This window comes from Monodon monoceros, unplaced genomic scaffold (assembly GCF_005190385.1).
Source record: "Monodon monoceros isolate NGI ecotype Baffin Bay Population unplaced genomic scaffold, NGI_Narwhal_1 Super_Scaffold_6, whole genome shotgun sequence".
NCBI classification, from domain to species: Eukaryota; Metazoa; Chordata; class Mammalia; order Artiodactyla; family Monodontidae; genus Monodon; species Monodon monoceros.
In genome coordinates, this window is record NW_021703783.1 from 96,786,962 (window position 1) to 96,804,767 (window position 17,806).

Here is a 17,806-nt window from a genome sequence, read left to right on the forward strand (position 1 = left end):
ATTCTGCAAAAGAATTTAATTACAAATTTAAAGTTTATAGCTTAGAAAATATTAAATGTGATTGAGACTCTTCTTGTTATAAAGGTCTTTATCTTTGGTTCTTCCCTTGAGCAGATATAGGGTAAGAAAGTCAACACAATGAATTCTGAAAGTTGAGAATTTGCTTGTAACTTCGTGCAGCCCCTGGAATGGAAAGTATATTATATTTAGAAAAACAGTCCCAGCAACTAACATATAAAAACTCATGAGTAATTGACAGCCGTTTAAATGACCATTTTTGAGTTGCAAGAAAAACAGTCCCAGCAACTAACATATAAAAACTCATGAGTAATTGACAGCCATTTAGATGACCATTTTTGAGTTGCAAGAAAAAAATCTCCCTGTCACTGGCATTCCATCATCATTGCCTTGTGTATCCAATATTATTTGCCACCAGGATTATACACTCAATGTTATGCCATAAGGTGGTGTAGCAAAGAATTCCAGTTGTCTGTATGGATGTCCAGTCAGAACGCTTTTTTTCTGCCTGTATTGTAAACTGTGAGAGACAGTTCTTATCCTTTAAACAGTGCCAAAGTAAAAATGCTGCTATCTTTACGCACTAGTAGATGTTTACTATTTGTTGAATGAAAGAAAGGATAAATGGGTTTTACTCCTCATTGGTTTGACCTGAAAGCAGCATGAAGAACCAGACCCTAGCTCAAGGTTTAAGTTCACCCGAACTTCTTTCCAGAGAGGCTGCCGGAGCAGAGGTACCTGGGGAGCATCCCAGGAGGCACCACAGAAGTCAGGAAACTGAGCATTTGTTTTGATTTTTAGGTGAATGAGGAACCTTAGCTAAGGCACTGAACTTCTGTGGGCCTCTTCTTCCTTATTTCTAAAATGAAAGAATTGATTTAGGTTAGAAGTTTCCAGACTTCTGAATTTCGTGTCCCATATGTTATTTTAAAGGCATGTGGACATGGTTACAAACTCACTAGAATGGTTGGTTTGGCACAAGGACTGTTGGGTAGCGACACTGCCTGTCTTGCTGTCTACCTGTCTGAGCTTGAATGGCGCAGTACCTTAAGATGTCATTCTTGCCCTTTGCTCTGATGACTTTACCTTTTTAATTATATTTGGTTAAAGTGAACGAGCCAGTATTCAGTTCTGGTGACTTTTAAAGCATATGGTTTTGCATTTGACTGGTTACCTGGTGAGCACAAGCTTGATGTCATTGCCAATCAGTACTTACCTGAATAACTCAAAAGTGCAAAGGAATGCTTAGGAGATTTACCTGGAAAATGAATAGTCCATCTGCACCTCTGTGGGTACCCAGAGTTTTTCCTGGGTTGATCCTGCACATCCGGGAGCTGCCTGTCTGTACTTCCCTGGTTTGGGGCCTGGCTTACACTGAGGAGTAGTGCCCAAGTGGCTTTGCTCTGTCTTATTGAGGGCCCACCGTGAGACACTGCTGAGAGCACTGCCCGCCGTGTCACAAGGCAAGGGGCTCTGGTTTCTCTGCAAAGACTAATTGCCCTTTTCATGAGGGATCTGATTTGCTTTTATCTTGGAGAACCTGTGGATTAGAAACTGCTCCTGCTTTGTGCAGGCTTCTAGGAGAACCCGTGGATTAGAAACTGCTCCTGCTTTGTGCAGGCTTCTAGGAGAACCCGTGGATTAGAAACTGCTCCTGCTTTGTGCAGGCTTCTAGGAAATTCAGGAAACATGCAGATGCTTGCTTCAGACATTAATTAATCGATTCAGTAATTATTGATGGAGTTCTTGAAGTGTACCAGGTACTGTTCACGGCACTGGAGATTCAAAATTAATAAGACGTTACGTTTTAGTGAGAGACAGATAATGAACCTAAAACCCCAAATAAATGTATAACAAATGTCAGATAAATTGGAAGAAAAATACACAGAATGTGTACTAAGCTGTCCCTTAGAGTGGTACTTGACTCATAGTAAACGCTGTATAGCATTAGCTAGTATTTTATTAGTAGTAATACAAACATGATTGGTACAGAAGACAGACAGTGGAAAAAACAAGAATCAATGTTGGGTCTTTTTTTTTTTTTTTTTTTTTTTTGGGCCATGGCATGCGGGACCCCTGCAGTGGAAGCACGGAGTCCTAACCACTGGACCGCCAGGGAATTCCCATGTTGAATCTTTTTTTTTTTTTTTTTTTCTTTTTTTGCCATAAACGGGCCTCTCACTGTTGTGGCCTCTCCCGTTGCGGAGCACAGGCTCTGGACGCGCAGGCTCAGGGGCCATGGCTCATGGGCCTAGCCGCTCCGGGGCACGTGGGATCTTCCCGGACCGGGGCACGAACCCGTGTCCCTTGCATCGGCAGGCGGACTCTCAACCACTGAGCCACCAGGGAAGCCCCTGAATCTTGATTAAGTACTCTGGTGAGGTGAGGTGACGCAGAGTAACTTTGTGCTACTTTAAAATTTGGAGGTCAAGGAAACCTTTCCCGAGTTGGTGACATTTGAACCGAGAACTGGGTAGCCATCATTGGAAGGTCTGTGGGTAAAGGTGGAGACAGATTGGGAAGAACAGTCCCAGCAGTGAATACACAGGGTGCAAAGACCCCAAGGCAGAGGCCTCTGTCGCAGGACTAGGGAGACCAGGGTTTGGACAGTGTAGTGGGTGAAGGGGTACCTGGAGGCCAGTGATGTGGGGCTTTGTGAACCAGGAAAAGGCGATCGTTTTACTCTTTGCCATGAGAGGCGATTGGGGAGTTTTAAGCAGTGTATGGAACGACCTGGTCTGTGTTAGTTAGTTAGTTAGTTAGTTAGTTATACATATTTATTTTTGGTTGCGTTGGGTCTTTGTTGCGGTGTGCAGGTGTCTCATTGCGGTGGCTTCTCTTGCTACGGAGCACGGGCTGTAGGCGCGTGGGCTTCAGTAGTTGTGGCGCAGGGGCTCAGTAGTTGTGGCTCGCGGGCTCTAGAGCGCAGGCTCGGTAGTTGTGGTGCACGGGCTTAGTTGCTCTGCCGTATGTGGGATCTTCCCTGACCAGGGCTTGAATCCATGTGCCCTGCGCCGGCAGACGGATTCTTAACCACTGAGCCACCAGGGAAGTCCCTGGTCTGTGTTTCGAAGGCTCCCTCTGATTGCTGGACTGAGGTTGAGCTGTGGGGAGGGGAGAGGGAGGAATGGAGGCTGGGCTGCCTGTTAGGAGGCAGTTGTAGTTGTCAGGAGGCCAGGGTGGCTTAGATGAGGGTCGTTGCGGTGGGATGAAGAGGATGAATAGCTTGCGTGTGCTCTGCAGGCGGAGCCGATGAGGCTTACTGTGGATTCGATTTGGGGGTGAGGTGGGAGGGAGGAAGGCAAGGGTGGGAGCTGGGTTTTTGGCTTGTTTGAGTGAGGTGGGTGGAACAGTTTGGGGTGGGGCTAGGGGACATCAGGAGTTCGTTGTGACTGCGTTAAGTTTGAGGTGCCTTCTCTACATCTGAGTGGAGCTGTCCTGTGGCCTTGTTGACACGTATGTCATCCTGCATATGGGCAAGTATGATTGTAGGATAAATTCACGATTCACAGTTACTCGCAGAGAATGTGCTTTTATAATTTTGACAGACACTTCCAAGTTGTCCTTCATAGATGTTATACTAGTATATACTTCCCTTGGCAAATTTTGAGAGTAGTACCTGGTTTCCTTTATCATTGCTAACAGAGTGTGCTATCAAAATTTTGGATTTGCCAATTCTGCCAAGGTTTAAGATAGTATCATTGTATAGTTTTATTTTGTATTTTTCTTGTTATGAGGCTGAGCATCATTTTATCTATTGAGGAGTCTAATTTTCTTTTATGTACATTCTCATTTTCTTCACCCATTTTTCTATTAGGATGGCAGTCTTTTCTATATATGTAGGAATATTTTTTAAATTAAGGATATTAGTCCTTTGTATGAAATAAAATCCAAATTTTTTTCTCCCTTTTTTGTCTTTTGACTTTGCTTCTGGCACTTTTCTTCATGTAAAGTTTTTGATATTTTAGTAGATGAAATGGCCGGTCTTTTTTAATGTCTTAAGATTTTTGATAATAGCTATAAAGGCCTTTTCTCCACTTAGGTTTTCTTCCAGTATTGTGTCATTTCAGTTTTGATGTTTAAGTGTTTGATCTGCTTGGAATTTATCTTGGTATAAAGGTCCCAGTATATGGACCTACTTTCATTTTAGCTCCAGGTAATGCTGGTGGTCACAGCGACCGCACCGTAGTGGATCTTTCCTTTGTCTTTGCCCCATTCCCTGCACCCTTGACCACCCCTGTGTGTGGAAAACGTTTTCAATTCAAGTTCCACTTCTTCACCACACATTCCAGCATGTAGAATAACTCTGTCCTTCACTGAGTGTGTCTCAGTCTGCTAATTAGGCCATAAGGATTTTATAAAAATATTGATCAGAATACAGTTAACCATGCATTTTTTAGGGTATTTTGTTTGTTTAGGAGGAAATTCTCCAAAGTGCCTTTTATTTGCACAACCTGATTGAGTTGGGTTTGTTGTTTCTTGTCTGAAAACTGTTTCATGTGTTTTGTCTGCTTTTGTAGTCGTTTAAGGTAGGAGGTCAATTGTTCATCTGTTATGCCTGGAATTGGAAGTGATAGTTGGAGATTTTAACACTCACTTTTTAGCCACTGATAGAAGTAGACAAGCATCAGTATAGATGTAGATGATCTCAGTGGTACTGAGATAGGTAGCCACCTTCACATGAGTCTGGTTTATAGAACATTTTCTCAACACTTGGAAAATTTACTTTCTTTTCAACTGTCTGCATTATGTTCACTAAGATAGACCATAGTCTGGGCTATAAAAAGTCTCAGTGAATATATGAAAAGGATTGGAAACATACGGAATATGTTCCCTGACCACAATTAGCCTAGAAAACCATAGCAAGATGATCTAGAAAAATTCTAAAGTTTTGGAAATTAGCACATCTAAATAATTGATTTGTCACAAAGGAAATCACAAGGCAAATTAGAAAATCTTTTGAACTGAAGGATAATGAAAGCATAAAATGTGTGGGATAAAGCTAAAGCAGGGTTGAGAGGGTAATTTATAGCTTTAAGTGTTTATGTCAGAAAAGTAGGTCTGAAATCAGGGACTTAAGGTTCTACTTTATGAAGATAGAAAGAGAAGAGTACAGTAAATCCTCAGTAGAAAGAAGAAAATAAAAGGACACAAGTCAATAACATGGAAAACAGGAAAAAAAATAGAAAGGATTAACAAAGGCAAAGTTGACTCTTTAAAAAGATCAACAAAATTGATTAAGAAGAAAGAAAGAGAGCACTAATAATGACCAGTATCACGAAAGAAGGCGTGGTTGTCACCTCAGTCTTAATAAACTCAAAGCTTGGTGAAGCTCCCTTCAACTGACAGTTCTGCAGGCTGAGGGCTGTTTACAATAACATTCAAGGACATAAGTGTTAGGTCCCGAGTCCCTCTTTAAACCCTGGTAGTATTTTATTGTTTATAATTCCCTTAGTACACTGCTCTTCTTTCTTTCAAGCAGTCTTTTCAAGTCCTTTTGTGTCACCTCTAATTTAAATGCTCTCCCTTCCCTCTGCAACTAGGGATTCACCGAACTCCTGATTCTCCTGTCCCATCCATCGCCCCTCTTCCCTGCAGCCCTCTAGTTAGATTAACTTTGTTGTTTCTGTAATCCGTGACGTGTGCCTGTGTGCTGCACCTAAGACATTTTTCTCTAATTATCTCTCTATGCGTGTGTCTTTCTCCACCCTTAGAGTTTGGAATTATGGCTTGGGACCTAGCCCCTCGCACATAGTATTTGGCACATTGTGTTTTTGAATGAATGTTCTTGTGGGAAAATGTTTTGAGCTCCAAATAGGTGAATTATGGATGAGCTTTAGGGTCACAGTTTTGTATACCTGGCGTGATGTGCATGAATTTCTGTTGTCGCTGTTTGATGACCTACCTAAATTGACGTGAAAATTGAGAATTTTGAATATTACCCATTATTGTTGGAAATATTTTACATCAGTGCTGGTCACTTATTTGAAAGGTTGTGGAAGAAACAGAACATGCGTCTAGGTTTTGTGTTTGTGTGAAGTGACGCTGTGTCGTGGTAGTTAACATGCCTCATTTGGCTACCGTACTTAAAGGCATACTTTTGTTCTGTTATTTATTAAGAAGTGATTAAATAAACCGTGTTTGTCAATATAAACGCTTTACTGTCATGCTTATTCATAACCTTGGTTATGAATAGTATATTCTTTAGTTCTTAAGTCTTCAGATGCCCTCTGGTAAATATGATTCAGAATTAATTAATAGTACTATTCAATCTTTTTAGGTGTCACAGTGGTACTTTGAAGAAATATGCTTGTAATCTTTGCCTCAAGGGTTTCCCCAAGTTGATCTCTAAGTTTCGATGAGTGCAGTGCTTGACAGTGAGGATGTTTTCTTGGTAACTTGAGAGCTCTTAAGGAGTAGATAATCAAGCCAGTATTCATTACTGTGTTGTTGGCATATGTTTAAATAAAAAGTATGACATGTCTATTTCTCTGGTTAATTTTAGCACTAAGTTTCTGACTAAAACAATTTAATATGTTTTATTATACCTGAACTTGTAGCTAAATTTCATATTATTGTTTGAACTATAGTGAACTATTTTTCTTTCTCAACTTAGATAAAAACTATAGTAGGCCCTTTCCTCCAGTTGAATAAATTTGAATCATTTCAATACATTTTTCAGAAGTAAAATCGGAGAAAAATATTTTGAGGGTTTTCATTCTCTTTTAGCTGCTAATAGAAAAATAGTATGTGAACCTCTAAAACATTTGAAGATTACAGCTAATCAAAAATTCAATAAACAGGAGTACTTTTATGTATAAGATATGCCTATAAAGTAGATAAGGCCATGTCTATTTTACTATGTTTGTAGTAACCAAACCTTTCCCTCCTTTTTTCTTAGGTTCTTGATTATTACAGACCATTTTCTGAAAAGCCCGGAATTGGTTAAAGTCATGTATGCCAAAATGAGCAATCAAGAAAGGTAACCCCAAAAACCAGTGTGGTTTTGAGTATTTAGCATTCCATATAGAGTATTCTGTACACATGACTGAAAAACTGTGTGGTTTCTTAGTTGGCACAAAATCTCTAAATACATGTTTCTGTGTCAGTAATGGTTTTAAATTGGTTGGTTAACATTACAGCGCAGCCACAACAGGCAGTGATTTACGTAGGGTTGCAGAATCCAGGTTGGCGCCATTATTCAGTAAAACCATATTAAAAAATGTTAAGAACAAAATGTTATGCTTGTCCCTCGATTTTATAAAAGTAAATCATGCAGCTGTGTATTACAGCTGTATAGGTGAAATGTGCTCATTTGTTCACATCCCTGCTGTCATGATTTGGGATACATTCTGCTAGGTTTATAGTTTTCCAGTAGATATTTTAGACTGAAAGAAAATCAGTACCTCTCTGTGACCTTCACTGGCCGAGTAGGGGAAGAGCAGTGCCCTCTGAGCCCAGAGACCTTAGTACCTTGGCTCTGTGCTTTGTTGTCATAGTAACTCTTTATGTGACCTTAGCCAGGTCTTTCACCTTGTTTGGATTCAGTTTCTTGACATGTAAAACTAGAGGATTGAATAAAATGATTCCTAGTACTCGGTCCATTCCAAGAGTGTATGTTTTTCCTAACCTGATTGGAAATGTTGCCTTAGGAAAATAAAATTTACTCAGAAGGCACAGATCTAATGATCAAAAACTGTAAAAAATGTTAATCTTTTGATTGTAGTCACAATTTTGATAATTGCTGTGGTTTTGAAATTCTTTCTGTACATTTGGGTTCCAACAGTTAATCTTTATGCACTCCTTTGTAGTCTTGTTAAGTAGTGTTTTTTCCTTCTTTAATATCTTTAACAAAAAGGAAAAGTTTGTGCTTTTAAAGTCAGTTTAAATGCCATATTTATAAATCCAGTACCCCCTGCCACCACTGTCATATGCCTACTTGTCTTGCAGAAAAAGAATTAAAATAAGTAATATGAAGAATAGTGCTATAATTTAGTAAATTGCTTTGCAGTAAGGAACGTCCGAATGCAAGAGAATACACAGTTTAATATTCAAGTCTATATTTTCCATATTCCTGTCAAATGATCTATTGTTAACCGATCCGTTTCCTAACAAAATGAGGATGACAAACTAAACATTGTCCATTTTTATTTATACAGAACTTGTAGCCACGGCTTTCCTACTTCATACAAATTCCTTACTCAGCTGCCACCTCTTCCCCGTCCTCTATTTTTCTTCCACAGGAGAAGTGCTTTTGTTTCATCACGTCGTCTGTTACACATTGTATCACGTCACATACCTGCTTGCCATTGTATGACACTAGTGTTAGATTGTTAGCTCTTGTGAGGGCCAGGATTTGGTCTTTTTTATTCTGTGGTGTCCACATTTCCTAGCCAGTGCGTGGCACGTAACAAGCGCTAAAAAAAGTTTTTGAATGAAAGCTTGTGTAGACGAATGAATTTTTCTTACTCATGAAAAGTTTTATCTAGTATATTCATTAATGTAACATCACCTACTGGATTGGAAACCTCAGAGTTATCCCCACCTCCTCCTCCACTTGCCGCTTTACACTGGTCAGTAAGCCTTACCGAGTGTATCACCTTAGTATGTTGTGAACTCACTCGCTTGTCACAGCTCTGGTTTACATGTCACCTTTGACTGGACTTTGGCTACAGCCTGTTTAAAAACTGTGATAAAATACACATAATATAGAATTTGCCATCGCGCCCTTTTTAAAACGCGCAGTTCAGTCGTTTAAGTGTATTCACGTTGTTGTGCAACCAGTCTCCAGAACTTTTCATCTTGTAAAATGGAAACTATACCCATCAAACAACTACCACCGTTTCCCCCTCCCCCAGCCCCTGGCAACCACCACTCTACTTTCTGTCTCTGTGAACTTGACTCCCCTAAGTACAGTTGATGCTTGAACAATGCAGGGCTCAGAGGCACTGAACACCAGCGTCAGAAACCCGAGTGTAACTTGCAGTCGACCTCCGCATCCGAGGGTCCTCTGTGCCCTCAGATTCAGCCAACGGCAGATCATGTAGTACTGTAGTGCCCGTTTATTGAAAACATTCCACGTACACAGGGACCCACACAGTTCAAATCCATGTTGTTCAAGGGTCAGCTGTACCTCACGTAAGTGGAGTCACACAGTATTTGTCCTTTCATGACTGGCGTAATTCACTTAGCACAGTGTCCTTAAGCTTAGTCCATGTTATAGCACGTGTCAGCATTTCCTTCCTTCCTGAGGCTGAATAATATTCCACCGTATGTATTGACATATGTCACATTCTGCTTGTCTAGTCGTCCATCGATGGACAACGGGGTTGCTCCACCTTTCAGCTACTGTGAATGATACTGCTGTGAACAATACTGATTGTTCTAATTTTTGTTTTTCCCTTCTCCTGTGTCATCTACTGAACTGCCTGCATGGGTCTTGCCCTGCCATTTAGTGGCGTGTGTAGCTTGTTACAGGATGCAGTTAGACTCCACGGTGTGGTGTTCAAGGCCCTTTTTAAACGTAGCTTCAGTTCCAGCTCCTTCTCATTCTCCCCCAGTCACCACACTGTAGCCGCACAGAACTCCTCTCAGTTTTCCAGGCTTCCCCTTTGGCTTCATGCTTTTGTGTGTGTCCTCTTCTCTGCCCGAAATGTCCTGACTACCCCCTCTCCCTCTGGTGAATACACACTCGTGCTCTGTTGGCCCTTTTCAGATACTGCCTGCTTTCTGCTGGCGCTCCTGACTTTCCCAGGCAGTTCTTTGCATCCTCACCTGCACGTTTATCATGATAATTTGCTTTTCTGCTGGAATATGTATTCTTCAAGGACAAAAACCGAATCTTGTGAGTTCTCTGTTCTTAACACCCACCAGAATCAGTGCTGGAACAGTGTTGGAATGGAAAACTCTACTAATATCAAACACTTACTGAAGCCTGTCTGTAAGACGCCGTCTCTGTTGATACTGTAGACGGCAGATGGCTCCGTAAGCCAGGAGGAGGTGGTGTGCTGCCATGGACCTCGAGGGTGTTGGCCGGTTCCGGTGGAGCTCACTGTGGGAACTGCTGAGTCTGCTTACTTGTCTTTGCTCAGGGGCGGGAGGAGGGGATGGGGTCTTGGCTCAGAGTTCTGCGGCCGAGTAGAGGCTGCTGGGTTCCCTGTTGACTCGTTTGGGGCAGTGACAGATAATTCTTTGTTCAGAGTGGAACGTTGACAGAATAATAGGATTGAAAAGATACGCTTTTCTCAACAGGGATGTATAACGAATTAACTTCTCCCCTTGCACCTGGAATGGTGCTACACACCATCCTGTGAGTACCGAGAAGACACTCAGGACATTTTCTGTGTTCTGTGGTTCAGATGAGGGACTGCACTGGAGATTTCTGGGGGGCCTTTGTGGTGTCTCAGCTGGGAGCACACACCAGAGGCTCCTGAGGCAAGCCCAGGCTGTGGCCCCAACCTGCTGAATTAGAGTATATGGTCTCGTTGGGGCTGTTAGATTTAAAACGCTTGAGGCTCAGTCAGCAAAACAAGCAGTGTATTCATTAAGCACCTGCTGGTGGTCCCTGGGTCCCCAGGGTGCACAGTCCCCACCCGCCCTTAGTGTGGGCGCGTAGGGAGGGGAAGCGCCGTGTGAGCTCGGAAGCTCTTTTCGTGTGCTGGTTCTTTCAGTTGTCACAGTTAGTTGACGGCTTCACCCTGGTAGTTTATTTGGGCAGATTACTTGGTGAAGATACTTTGGATACAGGGTCAAAATCAATTCACATGGTGTGATTCAGCAGAAATGAGAGCCTGTGTTTATACAATTTTCTTGTCCCCCTTCCCAGCAAATTGGAGTAATATTGAATTAAACTAGCTGCTCTTGGAAACCAACTTTTTGTAGTTTTCAGGTTTATAATTTGTATAGCATAGCAGTTAAGAGCAGAGGCTAGCTGTGCCACTCACTACTTTGGGCAAGTTACTTTTTGGAACTCTGTTTTCATCTGTAAAATGAGGATAATAATGGTAGGCACCCCCTGAAATTGTCGTGGTTACTGACTGAAATGTATATAAAGCTCTCAGTGCTGGCATGTAATTGTCACTCAGTAACTGTGAGTGGCCATTTTCTGCTTCCATATTTCTGCTGTTATTACTACTTCTCCTCTGATGATCTTGACTTTTTCCTCCAGGAGGCATCACTGTTACGTATGAAGGCAACATACAGCCATTGTCATTTAATCCTCAAAAAGACCTTGTGAAATAGGCATTATTCTTGCCATTTAGGTATTTGCCCTGGGTTACAAAGGCAGCAGAGGTGGTATTTGAACTCTTGTCTGTATGATGCCAAATCACTGATCATTTTCCCTGTAACGCACTAACTTCTTATATCTGTAATTTATGAAGGGACTAATGAGATTATTTCAGCAACAGCTGTCTGCCTGTATCTTGGTTAGCCTGTTTTCCAGGTTAATAAAAGTTTTGGCCTTCGTGGCATGCCATTCTACAAATTATACAGGTGGAGTAGTTATTCAGAATTTGTTGGAGATGTCAGTCTTTGAATTACAGATATTTTATTTCCAGAATTATAGGATATTATTTCCTGCCCTAGAACGCTCATGAAACTCCCTCTCTCACTCTTTCCCCCTCCGCCTTTGCCCTTCACTCTCATAAAAAACGTACCTGTTTCAAGATGGTGCAAGCATGGCTTTTGAAATTGTAGACTGCATCAATTTAAGCATAACTTTTTTTTTTGCGGTACGGAGGCCTCTCACTGCTGTGGCCTCTCCCGTTGCGGAGCACAGGCTCCGGACGCGCAGGCCCAGCGGCCATGGCTCACGGGCCCAGCCACTCCGCGGCATGTGGGATCTTCCCGGACCGGGGTACGAACCCGCGTCCCCTGCATCGGCAGGCGGACTCTCAAACCACTGCGCCACCAGGGAAGCCCAAGCATAACTTTAAAATATAAATCTTGCCATAGAATTTTCTCCTAAAATCCTTCACGTGTACATTGCTGTCAATTTTTTTATGAAACAGGAATCATCATTTTGAGGACAGGGTATGTAACTGTTCAATCAGAAGTGAATTAGAAGTAGGACACTAATGACAGCCAGTGATTGAGAGATAAAATTATAGAGTGACTCTGAGTTGAGTGGTGTGCCTGGTGAGCCTGAGGCAGCTCAAGTGATGATTTCTGGTTTAAAGGAAGTGAGACTGAGGTGTAATAATTTTAGACAGCTAGTCTCTGACCTCTTTGACTGGGTTGGTTTGTTTTCTCCCCCCGGTTAAATTATTTATTTAGTTAGTTAGTCTTGGCTGCATCAGGTCTTAGTTGCGGCACGGGATCTTTTGTTGTGGCATGCGGGCTTCAGAGCACGTGGGCTCGGTAATTGCAGCACGTAGGCTCTCTAGTTGAGGCTCTTGGGCTCAGTAGTTGTGGCGCGTGGGCTTAGATGCCCCGCGGCATGTGGGATCTTAGTTCCCTGACTGGGGATCAAACCCACGTCCCCTCCATTGGAAGGTGGATTCTTTACCACTGGACCACCAGGGAAGTCCCTGACTGGGTCTTTCTACTTTTGCATCCTTCACTCTTGAGTGAATGGATTTGTTAGACCACTTGTGTTCTGTTATGTTTTCAAGGAAGTATTTAGTGTGGTTCCCCCGAGACTGGAAGAAGTAAGACATTCCACATTATGTCCCATTTTCCCTGACTGCAGTACTTTTCAGTACATATATGTTTTCTGGCATAGAAGTGGGGATGGCGAATGAAATGCACAATCAAAATAAATGCTTCTGAAAGAAAATTTCCTACTTGAATTATATGTCCTGTGTGTGATTCCTTTATTTTATGAGAAGGATTTTTTGTTTTGTTTTGTTTTTTGTTTTTCTTTTTCTTGGCCGCGCCATGTGGCTTGTGGGATCTTAGTTCCCCAACCAGGGATTGAACCCGGGCCCTCGTCAGTGAAAGTGCAGAGTCCTAACCACTGGACTGCCAGGGAATTCCCGAGAAGGATAGTTTTTGATGGTGGCTAGAAGTAAAGGGAGTTGGAGAGTTAGATGGGGATTCTGGGTGGGAGAGCCCCATATATCAGACTAAAGTTTTTGGACCCACTCCTTAACAGTGGGAGCCTTTAAAAGTTTTTATTGGCAGATGACTTAATATAAGTACAATCATTTAATGAAGTATAATTTATTCTCAGGTAATATTCAAGCTTGGTTTGTATTTTTATATTTTAAAGATTCATTTCTGATTTTTTTCCCCTTTTTTTTCTTCCCAATCACTCATTCCCCGTCTCCTTAGATCTCCCATCTTGTAATCACCTGACAGGGTGTAGAGGTGCATCTCCTGAGCCAGGGAGAAGTCTGAGGGAAGCACTGCCCCTGGGTGACGGTGTAAAGCAGGCAGGAAATCTGCATTGACCTTACCTCTTGGGACCACCTCCCAGGTCTCCCCCCGTCAGCTGGTCTCCTTGGACCCCAGGGCCTTCCTGTGGCTGCTGGACAGCCTGGATTACCACCACCCCGTGGCCCACCTTTTGTCCCAACCCCACCTGACTCCTTCAGGATCTGCTCCTTCCTTGTTCAAGATCTGCCTGGTGTTTGGTCCTTTCCCCCAGTTATGACCTGTCTCGTTCCTCATTCCTCTTCACCCTGTTCTGGGTAGTAGTCCACTGGGTGCTGAACTCCCTAAAGCCAGGGACCACGACTTCTTAGGCCTCGAAGTAACTGCCAGATTACAAAGAATATTTTTAGAGAAGACATTTGGGTTCCTCTTGAATCATACGTGCTAGGCGGCCTCTTCCCTAGCATTCCCGGAGGATCGTCCTGCTCGGGGAAGGTGGGAGGCCTGGCTCTGGGCCAGAGCACCCTGTTCATCTTCAAAGATCATATGTGAGTTCGAGAAAACAAACATACCCCAATACTGAACTACTTGTTGTTCTTTTGTGCTCAGTCGAGGGGATTGATTGTTTTGTTTTGGGTTAATCATTTCTATAAGAAATCTGAAGTTTTAGGAGCTCTGAAAATTGCTAAGGTCTGTGGGTGACATTAACAGACTGATCATCTTTGCCAGCCTTTGGCTAAAATACAGGAAGAGTTCAGCACGTTTTATTTTCTACTTGAAGCAGTAAACAATTCTTACTTTTCTCTTAGTGAGACATGCTCCCTGCCTAATACAAGTATATTTTCCCCCATTTGCTGAGCATTTTAGATATTTGTATCACCTCTGATATAGAAATACATGAGAATTATGCATATCAGAAAAAAATCCCAATCAGAATGTGATTTGGAGAAACATCCTACTCGATTTATGCTGGATAGACTGTTCTGTGTATGACTTGTTTTTCCTGGGAGAAGGAAAGAGATCGTTGACTAGAAATATGTAAGTGATCATTTAAACATTGAGGGAAAGATGGCATAGGTTTGGTCTTCAGATTTGTGTTCTTTGTAAAGTAAAATAATGAAACAAACAAAACACCCAACCTTCACAAGAGAGATAGTACAATGAGTGGGTAAAGCATTTGGCCCAGGAGACAGAGATTGAATCCTGTGTTTGAACCCTGCCGCAGCAGCCAGTATGTGTGACACTGACAGGTAAATTGATTAGCCTCACTAGGCCTTACTTCCCCCTTTGCTCTTGGGGTTGTTGACGGTGTCTGCCTCATGAAGGTTTTGTGTAGGTTGAATGAGGAAATGTATGCAAAATGTTTAGCTCTACTAAATAGTGAATAAATGTTAGCCCACTTAACCTTGCTGTTGTTATAGTAGATGTAAATACTATGAAACTTAATTTGACAACATTTCTGAAATGTGGAATTATTCCAGTGCTGAAAGTAATGGATATAAAAAGGTGCTTGTTTCTGTAACCAAATCACATCAGAGAAATCAAGATTTAAAAAAACAGGCAGTTGATGAAGGTTAATTGTATTCACAAAAAATATGTTTTCCCGAGCTGGACATGATAAACAAGTAAGGAATTTAAAAATAAAAGTATTCTCTTAAAGTGGCTTCAATATTACATATTCATGTAAAAATCTTTTGTTTTATAGGGTTACGTTGTTAGACCTTATGATAGCCAAAATAATGGGTGATGAGCCACTGAGCAAGGATGAGATCCCTGTGTTTTTGAGCCATGCCGAGCTGATTGCGAGCACTTTTGTGGATCAGTGCAAGACTGTGCTGAAATTGACCTCTGAGCAGCATGCTGAGGATGAGGTAAGAGGACAGACAGATTTTCTAACTCAGCTAGGTCCTCTGAGGACAAAAGCTTTAAAAACTATTATAGGGACTTTCCTGGTGGCACAGTGGTTAAGAGTCCGCCTGCCAGTGCAGGGGACACGGGTTCGAGCCCTGGTCCGGGAAGATCCCACATGCCGCGGAGCACCTAAACCCGTGCACCACAGCTGCTGAGCCTGCACTCTAGAGCCTGCAAGCCACAACTGCTGAAGCCCACATGCCATCACGACTGAAGCCTGCGTGCCTAGAGCCTGTGCTCTGCAACAAGAGAAGCCACCGCAATAAGAAGCCCGTGCACCGCAGCGAAGAGTAGCCCCCGCTTAACGCAATTAGAGAAGGCCTGCACGCAGCAACAAAGACCCGACGCAGCCATAAATACATACATACATACATACATACATACAATTATGTAAGTAACGTATCTGCTGCATGTTGGTGGGTGCACTTCCTCTCTAAAATTTCCATGTAGGGGCCTTTGGGACGTGATTAGGTCATGAGGGCCCTCATGCATGTAAGTAGTGCTCTTATAAAAGACACCCCAGAAAGATTCCTTACCCCTTCCACCTTGTAAGGGCACAGCGAGAAGTTGGCCATCTGAAGCCTAGAAGAGGCCCCTCCCCAGAACCCAACCACGCTGGCACCCTGATCTTGGGCTTCCAGCTTCCAGAACTGTGAGAAATAAATGTTTGTTGTTTATAAGCCACCCTGTTTGTTGTATTTTGTCATAGGAGCCTGAGCTAAGACAGTATCCTTATTTTAGAACACTTAACGAAAATACAGAAAAGGGAGAACAGTGCCCTTACTCTTACCGTCCAGAGTTAATGACTTAAAATAATAGTTAATATATTTTTCTAGGCAAATAACATCAAATACATGCATGCATACATACACACATACACAAACATATATATATATATTAAAAGTGAAATCATTCTGGGCTTCCCTGGTGGCGCAGTGGTTAAGAATCCACCTGCCAATGCAGGGGACACGGGTTCGATCCCTGGTCTGGGAAGATCCCACGTGCCGCGGAGCAAGTGAGCCCGTGTGGCACAACTACTGAACCCACGCGTCACAACTACTGAAGCCCGCGCACCTAGAGCCCATGCTCCTCAACAAGAGAAGCCACTGCAATGAGAAGCCCACGCACCACAACAAAGGGTAGCCCCCGCTTGCTGCACCTAGAGAAAGCCCGCGCGCGCAGCCATGAAGACCCAGTGCAGCCAAAAATAAATAAATAAAAAAATGAAATCATCTGTACCACCAATTTGTAAGTTCCTGTTTTTTCTTCTGAATGTGTGTAAGTTGCATGAGGGCAGAAGTTTTGACTCTTATGTTCATAGAACTGTGTACATAGTAGGCACTTTAGTGAATATTTGCTGAGTGCACAAACAAGCAATACATAGTGAATGTCTTTTTAAAATGCTGGTGTAGGGCCTCCCTGGTGGCACAGTGGTTGAGAGTCCGCCTGCCGATGCGGGGGACACGGGTTTGTGCCCCGGTCCGGGAAGATCCCACGTGCCGCGGAGCGGCTGGGCCCGTGAGCCATGGCCGCTGAGCCTGCGCGTCCGGAGCCTGTGCTCCGCAACGGGAGAGGCCGCAACAGTGAGAGGCCCGCGTACCAAAAAAAAAAAAAAAAAAAAAAAAAAATGCCGGTGTAGCATTCTGTGTAAAGAATTTACCATGATTATTTGTCTGTAGTCTGTGTCTTTGTAGTTATGTCTTCATACATTTTAAAATTCTCCTCGAGCCTACCCTAGATCATTTAGGTCTTTTCTTTACTAAGGAGATGGACATTAGCTTACAGTAGTTGTGTTTCCCTCCTCTTTAATTCAGGAACCCTCTTTATTTCTGTCTGCTCCTTCCTTCCCTTCTGTCTTAAAGTTAGTGTTGTTCTTTCTCTGGAATACTACTCGGCAGTAAAAAGAAATGCACTTCTGGTGTAACAGCAGAGATGAATCTCAAGCATGGAGTGCAGATAGACTAGAGAGTACCCTGCACGCGTCCATCTCTGTGAAATTCTGCAGCGGGCAAAACTTATCGATTATAACAAAGCAGATCAGCTGTCACCCGGGCTGGAAGTGGAGGGTGGAATTGATTGTCGAGGGACATGAAGGAACATCTTGGGTAATGGAAGTGTTATATGTAGCTGTGTACAGTGACACAACCCTACTCTCCAGGTGGACGTATTTTATTGCATGTGAATTATACCTCAAGTGTCGATTTCAACGTGTTCAAAAACATCACAGAGGTTATTTCCATGCTGATAGGAATGGTGAGTAGAGAGGTAATCACTTGGGCTCAGAGGCGGGAATAGGTGAGCAGGCTGCCCTTTGACAGGCCCGTCCACTTGCTGTCCCCAGATGGGGAGGTAGGGAAGGTGGACCCTGACCCACAGCATTTCCTGGAGGGCTGTGTGTGACACTGTGGACCCGTTAACTCCCACAGTAAATGTAGGCCGTGATTATGCTTGTTCTGCCATGTAAGTGTATTTCCTTCTTTGTGAAAATACCTTCTTCAAGGTTGCTTTGCTGTTGATTTTCTGTGCTGGATCAGAGAGGCCATGTCAGGTCTCGCGGTAA

General features: G+C 42.9%; 1 protein-coding gene across 1 annotated transcript in view; it reads left to right on the top strand.

Annotated features, from left to right (window-relative positions):
- ATXN10 (ataxin 10) overlaps positions 1-17,806 on the top strand; it is a 153,969-nt gene that overhangs the window by 40,644 nt on the left and 95,519 nt on the right. The window contains exons 6-7 of the mRNA XM_029204338.1: positions 6,920-7,000; positions 15,041-15,206. Of these exons, the coding sequence (XP_029060171.1) occupies positions 6,920-7,000; positions 15,041-15,206 (247 nt within the window). The remainder of the gene's footprint in view (positions 1-6,919; positions 7,001-15,040; positions 15,207-17,806) is intronic.